The 9,380-nt window shown below is 40.0% G+C and overlaps 1 protein-coding gene across 1 annotated transcript in view; it reads right to left on the bottom strand.

Annotated features, from left to right (window-relative positions):
* The window catches only part of TENM1 (teneurin transmembrane protein 1), a gene marked incomplete at its 5' end in the record, with an annotated part of 98,275 nt that overhangs the window by 41,840 nt on the left and 47,055 nt on the right, over nucleotides 1-9,380 (bottom strand). Inside the window, one exon of the mRNA XM_010187235.1 lies at nucleotides 3,766-3,920. Coding sequence (XP_010185537.1) covers nucleotides 3,766-3,920 — 155 coding nt within the window. The remainder of the gene's footprint in view (nucleotides 1-3,765; nucleotides 3,921-9,380) is intronic.

Below are 9,380 nucleotides of genomic sequence, written 5' to 3'. Positions count from 1 at the left end.
AGGAATATTTTAGATCAAAACTTATGCCCTGGATTCAGAAGACCTATGTTAGTCTTCCTATCCAAAGGCGATGGGGAAGGTGGGAGATGTAGCAGGTAATTCTGTTCTCTTCAGCTGGGCATCAATTTGACAGAAGGAGATACTCAGTAGACTGACCAGCTCTATGAGAATGAAAGATTCTGGCATAACTGCTTTTAATGTAGGTGTCTGCTCAAATCCTGACGCCAATGGTGTCGAGTATACACACACATATACACATAAACCTAGCTTTGAAGAGACATTGTCTTTAGATTTGCTCCTTATTAACTAATTGAAGAACACTAAAATCATCTGTGCTGAGACAAAAGTCATCCAAGTTTTGTACACGCTGAAATAGTACGGAGAACGCTGACATCCCATATAAATCCCTCAACTGAATGTCCTCTTCCCTCTAAATTCAGATTAACATCTTCATAGTGAAGCATGAGATCGAAGCAATTAGCCAGAGCTTGGTGGTTTATTTGCCACAACATACAATCTTTTCAACCCCAGCTGTCCTTCCCTCCCCCGTTATGAATACAGAATACTATGCCTAAGAATGAGAAAGTGGTGAATAATAAACACAGAATGATTAATAAGAAGTGTTTCCATCAAAACTGATATTGGAATAAATGATCAAACCCTTTCATAATCAGCTCATTTATTACAGTGAATGCCTTACAGTGAAAGCTTGTCATTTGTACTAGTTCTTGCAATGGGCAGTTATTCTATGTGTTTACTTCAAGAGTACATTTTCGTACTTCAGTAAATCAAGAAATATTGATTCTGAGCAAGTCATTGATTTTATTGTCAGAACAAATTTAGCTTTGAGAATTGATTTTACTAACCCATTTCATAAGTCCCTCTAAACACACTGTTTGTGAGCAATCCACATTCTCTTGATGTAAATACCATTTGTAATTTGGCCAAAAACCAATTTAAGTGGAGATGGGCCAAATTAATTTTTCATTTACGTTTATGCCATTCTGGAATAAACTCAGCAGCCTTGCAAGGATATACAATTGTTTCTGACCAAGTGAAAACACAATTCACTTATTTTCATTGATATAATTTCAGATTAACATGCTTGACTTCAAGAGGATGTGATTATTTCATAGAGTTTCCTGGTTATCAGCAGCAATTTTGGAAAAAAAGACTATCGAGCAAATTTAATACACTTGTCTTTTCAGAACATGCATTCTCGGCATTTATTTCATGTCTGCATTTTACTGCGTATGTGAAAAATCCGAAAAGGTATGAATTTTGTGAAAAAATTCACTTAAACCCCCACAAAACAAATCCTCCAATCAAGAAATGCTTCCAAAAGGTGTATGTACACCTGTGCTACAGACTGTCAGTAATGTGACTTCACCTACCAGGGACAGAAGACTACAGAGTATTACTTAGGCTTGGAAAACGACACTTTTTAGGGACACTTGAAAAGGCCATCACTTATTTACTGGCATCCGTTCACAATTTATCTGAATATTACTTCAATCTGTGTGGTGAGAACACACCTTGATTTCCCAGAATGCTGAAGCATTTGCAAAATTCTGAGAAATGTGCAGCAGAAGTTTCCTGTAGGTGCTGCAGCATGGAAGCACCTGGACTGTTCACAGCAAAAAAAAGAGTTTATTTCTGCTTCTACGAAAAGAAAGCCCTATCCCAGCTGAATGCTGATGTCCTGAGAGCAATATGAAGAAGAATTTGCCCTGTGACACGTTTTTTCTTATCTATGACTTAGCAGAAGCCGTTTCTCCATGGCACTGGAACTATGATGTAGAGTAAGGTAAACTAATCCCGTTTCTGGTAAGTAGCCAACCTGCCAAAAATAGGATTTTAAGGCTATTTAAATCTACTTACAAATTTGGCATATTTGATTTCAGCTCCAAAAGTTTACCATTTTAATTTCATTTCAATTAAGAAAATAATTTTATTTCCACATTTGCCAGACTCTCTGCTTTGACTTATTTGCTTAAGGGTATTTGCATTTCTTAATCCTTAAAAGGGATTGAAAACCATCAAAACTCACCACTTCAGATTTAGAGAAGCATTATTGTTACTGAGCAAAACGAGCAGAAACTTGAACACAAATACACAGCCACACGTCATATGGCCAGTAAAGCAATTATTTGCACAGCCTGAGATGCACATCGGAAGGAGGAGGCAGGGAGCAGACCTTGCACCTGGCACCATTCCCTGCACCTCAGAGATCTCTAATCTGGTTATTGGTGCCGCGGGCAGTTGTTACCGTATCCAAGAAGCAAGCAGATGTGCTTCAGGCAGCTTGAAGTCCATGAAGCATCGCTCCTGCCAGCTGGTACCCAGCAACGGAGCGGAGTCAGTGCCTCTGGCTGGGGAGCTGCTGCCTGCAGTGGGCTCCCGCTCATCAGCTGCAGGACGGGCTCTCCTGCACCAAGTGGTGCCAGAGCAGAAGCCAAGGCGCCCAGAAGCTGTATGATCTTAAGACAATTACTAGGCTAGTTTAAGCTTGGGTTTAGCACGACTAAGCCAGTTGACCCTCTTCTGCTTTACATGGAATAATTATGTATCTACTGGAGCAGGGAGAACACAAAACCTGACTATCCCAGAACTGGGAACAGGGAAGCTGAGCTTCTTCTGCCCACCTTTGCAAATGCTTACGGTGCAGACATGTGAAATGGAACAAGGACAACTTGTTCTGTTTTGACTGTAGCAATAACACCTCCAAGTGCTGCTGCAACGGCAGCATTAGATTCCATCTTTCATCCATGTGAAATTTGCTAAGAACTACCCAAAACATTGACCCCACGTTCTTAATGTACGTGAATACAAGATCATAGGCACCTGCTATTACTCAAAGTCTACTTGGAAATGAGGAACAAGCTCTTACCAATGTCACACTGTAGATTTTAACTGTGATTTTCTGATTGTGAAGGACTGAGAAAAGGGCAGGGAGAAAATAAGATGCAAAATTAACCAGATCCTGGTTATTAGCTTACACAGCCCATAATACAACTTCAGTATGTTACTTGAATGCTTCCAGATTTTTTTCTAGGACAGTTTTTTTCCCCATTTTGAAGCGGATTAATTCAAGCATTTATTGGCAAAGGCCAATCCCTTGTGCTATCTGTAAGTGTAGCTCATGTACTATTCAAGACTATGACTTATGTTTCCTCATGTTTATCTATATATCTTTTTTAGCATAAACTAGAGATGCAGTAAGTGTCTTTTAATCCAATTTCTTTTACACTGCTCTTGAAATAAGACCTGAAGAGCATTTTGAGAAATGTATTGAAATGCAGCAGCCTCACTATAATACCGCTGTTGTGTAATTACTGACTGTAATACTCCTCTGTGATTTAGAACACTTAGATGTAAACAGAATATATTTTTTTTCCATTTAGTAGTTCAAGCAAATGAGTCTGAATGTTGAACTAAAGGAAAGCACTCTAAACTTCCGATAAACTCCCTAGAAGATAAATACCTCAGAGTAGCGAGCAGCTTTCTAAAGCAGTATGTACTCTTTATAGAAGCCCCTCTACACATTCATACGCCATCTCCTGGAAAAAAACAAGTGTATAGTTTTGCATTTATATGGTACATCTTAAGATGTTCATGTGAATGGAAGATCCACTCTATACTGTGCAGTCCAGAGTTATCTGATTAATCCAGCATATTCTGATCTATAATCCTTGTACAAGAAACTAAGTTATCTGTCTCCACAATGTGTAGAAAAGTGACAACACAGGAAAACCAGGTGTCTACCTGAGTGATGTCCATTCCAGCGTCACAGCTCAATGGCTGGGTTGATGTGAGGCCGTTCGAACCTATTATTGTTGTGATCACACCGTTCTCATCAATTTTCCGAATCATGGTACCGTCAACGAAGTAAATAAATCCATGCTTATCTACAGTGATACCTGGACAGAGGGAAAGGGCAAGAAAAGAGCGTTAGTACTGACAGTATCTAGATTAAAAAGTATACGCTTAAAATGTTCCCTCTCTTTTGAGACATGGAAAATCTGCCTATTAAAAAAAGTATGACCTTTTTTTCCTACCCATTACTTATTTGAGACATACAAAAACTGTATCTGGAAAGATCATACCCATATATCAGATTGTCTTTGACTCACAGAGAAAGAAGGAAGATATAAGGAAGACACAGAACAAAACAGCAGAGGCTTTGCTTGTAATGCAATTCTATATATATAGAATTAGGCTCTTCAATAACTTTACTTCATGTCCATCACAGTGGGATAAGAGTAGCTTATCTAAAAACTTATCTCACAGTGGATTTTTCTTCATTTTGACTTTCTTAATTCTCACGCAGAGGCAATTTTTTTTATTACTGTACTGTCTGAATTATCAGAAAGTCTGAGCAAGTAAGAGGCACCAACAGAAAGCAGCACTGCACTGCACAGGGGAGATGGACTCTGAAACAAATGCAAAGGAAAAAACCATGGTCTTCTGTATTTCAGTGGGGAAACTGAGGCATGGAGGGCTTGCTGTCCGCCAGCAGCCGTGTCTAGTACAGCCATGCCACAACTCATGCCCAGCTCTGGTCTACCCTGGTCTAATACTTTCTCCCCAGTTCTTCCTGCATTCAGTTTATTACACTTTTCTATATTGCATGAACTGTAAGTAAGATGTTTTTTCCTCTGAAATGTTGAGAATATAGCTAGAAAAGCACTTCTATTCATGTTAGGTTTGTGAAATCCTTTCTAGCAAAACTGCTCAATTTCTTGCTTTAAATTACTTCATAATTTCCCATTTAAAGTTGCATAACTTCGCAATTATAGCAGCTGCTGAGTACAGCCAAGCTATTTTAATAATGAATTTATGTTCTGCTACACAGAAATGAAAGGCAGAGGACTTGAACAGATGGTTTGGACAGTGGCTTATATGGTTCTTCATTTTTGTCCCCTGCATTTAGCACAACCGATGGCTGTATGTACTCCGAGTTTACAAAACACTTGTCTGCACGCCAGTTTAGGATTTCACACAGCAATTCCACATGCCATCAAAAAAGAAAAAAAACCCCAAACTGAATTCCTTCACCTCCCAGCCACATTTTCTAATACTCAATGTAATTTCTTTAAATATATAGGAGCAGCTGTAGCTGGGGGCAAGGGAGAATAAGCAGTCTGGGTGCCAGGGGCAGGACCAGGCGACCCAGATGGGGAACATGGATCACCTCTGGGGCTGGGAGAAGCGGGCCCATCTCCCCAGACCTAAGTAAATCCATACCTGGCAGTTGGAAACACCTAGGGACTGAGTTTGAGTCACATACCTACACATTAGAGTGTAATATGATTTCTCTTAGTGTTAACACCCAGCAGACAAGCTGCCCACGACCACTTCTTTTCTTTTCTAACAGAAAGCAGGTACAATGTCCACACCAGTTTTTCTGTCATGTCCTCGACTCTCCCCTCTGTGGAGCAGGCTGACCTCTGCCAGAGGTTTCCATCCCTTGCCAAGAGGGAGGCACTGAGCAAGGCTGTGAAGGCCCTGCAGGGGGACAGGCTTTGGGGTACACCCTGCCATCATGTCCCCCATCACCCAGTTCCCACACAGAGGTGCCTCTTCACCACAGATGACATTTAGGCACCTTGCAAAGGTCTGAGGGTATCATCACAAAAGAAATCCAAAGGCCACAGCAGTTGACTTTAGCGTCCAGTGCTCCTACTGCATCCAGCAGGGTACAAGGTCAGGCCTCATCTCTTTGTTATGTGAAATGCCTGATCATTGAAATGTCATGTTCTCCAGGACAAGTGTCAGATGAGGGACTGAAATCACCTGGGGAAAACTGGATAGGGGAAATCTGGGAGGTTATAAAAAATCTAAGGGAAGAACAGCTCTGTTAGGATCTGGCTCCCTATCAACTTGTGATCTACCAGATCATGCCTCCTGGTCCTGCCTCCCTCAAAGGATCTTTACTCTTTAATTAAAGAGTAACGGTGCTTTTGAAAACTACAGAATAACTGGCAAGCTCATGGCTGTCGCCTGCTTCTGAGAAGTCCAATTATAAATCTGAAAGGCTGAAGGTTTGAGGTGAACCAAGGTGAAGAGTGCATTTGAGAAGCAAGTTTGTTTTGGTCTTGGGGGGTGACCTGTATGTTCCCGTTTGTCCCTCATGCATGCTAAAGAGACTTTGCACTGACGGACCCGTGCACAGAAAAGGCCAGAATTAGGGGTGCTTGCAGGGCTGGAGTTGAGGGCACACTGCCTCTTCAGAAACAAAGGCTAGGTGTGCGATGCAAACTGCTGATACTCCTTTGAGACAACTAAGCTGCTGCAATGTCGACCCTAAAACCCCAAATGAAGCAAAATGCAATCCAGTCTGGTTATTAATGACAATATCAACAATTAATATACAAATCTGGTGAGGTTTTTTCCAAATCTGATGAGATTTTTCTAAATGTTATTTAAGCAAGGAGTTATGCCTCTCGACCCGGGGAGCACAGCCCTGGATTGGATCCATGCCACAGGTAACGCAAGGCCAGGATCTAACACTAAGGCAAGCGCATCTTCTGTTTTATGCAATTTCCCTGTGAACAGATGGCTGTGTTGGCTGCAAACCATCCATTATATAAAAATAAAAAAATTATGCTGCAATGAAATAAGGCTACTCAGCTGTGTTGCTGAATGGATTTCAAACACTGAATATATAAGGAAACCAAAGATCCTTTAATGTTAATAGTGTACATTTTGCTCTTCAGTCATGGCAAGAAGACAACCTATCTGCAAGGGAAGTACATATGCCAGTGTGATGGCATAAACAAGCCCGTGTCGTCACTATTTATACAAAAGATGATAAATTCCTGGTGCTTCCTAATAAGCCAGTTTCTTCAAGTACCAGTGTATATTCACTCAACAATGAACTCCTGCTTCCAGTGCTTACTCCATATACAAAACCAACATGAGTTTACCCATTTGAAAAAAATTACTTATGCATTTAAGTCTTGTTGACAAATGCCCTATATAAGGCATCCGTTGGAAAGCAAAATATAGACTCGTGGCTAAACTGTCCCAATTTATTCATTGTTAGAGTTGGATTCATTAATGCTCCTGTCACATCTCACATGATGCTTCACATAATCTGTACTTCAAGAGCTTATTTTTAATCCTTTTCTGACGTACAGTGTAATGCAGAATCAAATCACACACAGCACTTCAATCGTGCTTTAATCACTGAGGAACTCGGAGAGGAATCACGCACATGCTGAGTGTAATGAACTTGCACTGAGTGCAAGTGGGAACACTGCTCACTCCGTGAGTGAGTAAAAAAAGTCACTTTTAGGTATATTTTCTTTGCACAGAGAATGAGATGTAGTTTGTATTGGCCTCTCAGTCCGATTCTGTTTTTTAAGGAACTGTAATACTACACTGTGTGCCCAACTGGCACTGTCTTCAGGCAAAAATGTGACAGGCTTGCCTTGCTTGCATATGAGATTCCTCCTTAAACACTGATGTCTGAGTAAGGACAAAAACTTGTGCAAGGATTTAGTCTTGTTCTTTGTCTCAGGGCTGAGCACAATCTCTGAGTAACATGCTTGTGCTGAAGAACTGCTTTTAGTCACGTTTAGCCACTGGGACTGTCTTAAATAGGACTAGATTTTATTTCTGTATGTAAAACAGTAGCTCTTACGAACATCTATCTCCAGTAGATTTATGTGCAGAAATCTTGGAACAATCTTTGTAAGACTTAGAGGCCTTTTAATCAGCACCATTTAAATTCTGTTAACTAACATTAAAAATGGACTGCTGCTAGTGCAATCACACGTGGCTATTTATCATCACCAGAAAGACTCTGCAGAAAAAGTTTTGCCTTCATAACTGTTTTCTGCACAAAACAGAACTTAGATGGGCTGGGTACAACCATGACAATCACAGAAGGCTGACTATAATCTCTCCTGTCATAATGCTCTCAGGAGTGATTTTGGTTACAGGGTTATTTCCACTGACAGATCTGCCTTAGTGCAATACGTACATGCACAATTACAAATGCAAATGAAACTCTGAAAGCAAACTGACTGCTTTTACGTGTAGTTCTCATAGGTAAAAATTCAAAATGCATATGATTACTATACGTACGATCTTTCACACTAGGAATTTTGGCATGTCAATGTTAATGGAGCTAAGATTACGGTGCTAAAATATAGACTAAAAGTAATACAGTAAATCCCCCATTAAATTGTTTCTCCCCTTCCTCCCCCCCAGACACCATAGCCTGCATTTGCATCCTATTAAGAGACTCCTATTGGGAACAAATCCTTTTCAAACACATCAATAAAGAGCAGGTAGAGCTACATGTAGCCCACTTCTTGAAATCCTACTTTACACTTCTTGCTCAGCTACAAACTTTGCAAATAAGCATTTTATATTGAAAACTTCTAATTAAACTTCTGAAGAATTTGTAAAAGAACATCTAAAACCACTGGTGAGGGCTGATAAAAGAGAACTCAACCTTCTGCTGAAGAAAAACTGTATTTAGAAGGAACTTGCGATTCTCATAAAACTTTTAATAGGAAGAAGTGAATCAAATTGGTTAATTACCATTTTATGGTTGGTAAAAGGGCAAATTACATGCCATCCATTTCTAAACTTCTAAATGTCTCCAATGCTTTTAATTAAAGCTGCCATCTAGAAACTACTAAAGCAATTTTATGCAATTAGTTATTTATAGGTTACCATAATACACCTCTCAAAATATGATGCGAGTGATTTGCAGTCTGTCGCTTTGTGATCTTTGTCATCTGTACTTCATTACTGTCTCAGCCCTAGCGGCAAGATATTCAGCACTTCTTTGTCAGCTGGAACGCAACCTCAGTGCTTGCACTTGAGTGCTGCTCTCCTCAGATGTGTAACGGTAGAGCTGGAGCAAACGGCACTTTTAATTACTGACTGAATGAAAATGTCCTGCTTCCAGTCTGAGTCACGATGATTGGGGTCCTACTTACTGCTGACAGTGGTTAGCAGAAGTCAATAACTGATGTATTCAGATGAAGGTTGGATGAAATTCACCTGAAATGTTCTACAAGATTCACAGACTTCTGAAATCATAGGTAGGTAAGACTACTGAAGAGAGACAAATAAGGAATACATTTTGCTTAATAAAAAATGGCACGAGATGAAGTTTTTGCTGGTTCTATGATGCATACATGACAATGATTCTAGGCTGCAAATCACCCTGGTTTGTCTACTTACTCTATGTATTGCTAATGAAACATCTCACGCCATTGTGCTTTCCTTTTTGAACCGTATGGAAGCACTGAAAAGGCCTTAGGAATTTACAAAATAGCAAAGATTGCTGAATAAATACTATTGATCCTTACCTGACAAAGGGGTCTTGTTTTCACAAATGGGAATTCAGTCTGTGT

The sequence above is a fragment of the Mesitornis unicolor genome, unplaced genomic scaffold (assembly GCF_000695765.1).
Source record: "Mesitornis unicolor isolate BGI_N332 unplaced genomic scaffold, ASM69576v1 scaffold146, whole genome shotgun sequence".
In the NCBI taxonomy this organism is placed as follows: Eukaryota; Metazoa; Chordata; class Aves; order Mesitornithiformes; family Mesitornithidae; genus Mesitornis; species Mesitornis unicolor.
This window is presented reverse-complemented; position numbering and strand designations above follow the sequence as displayed.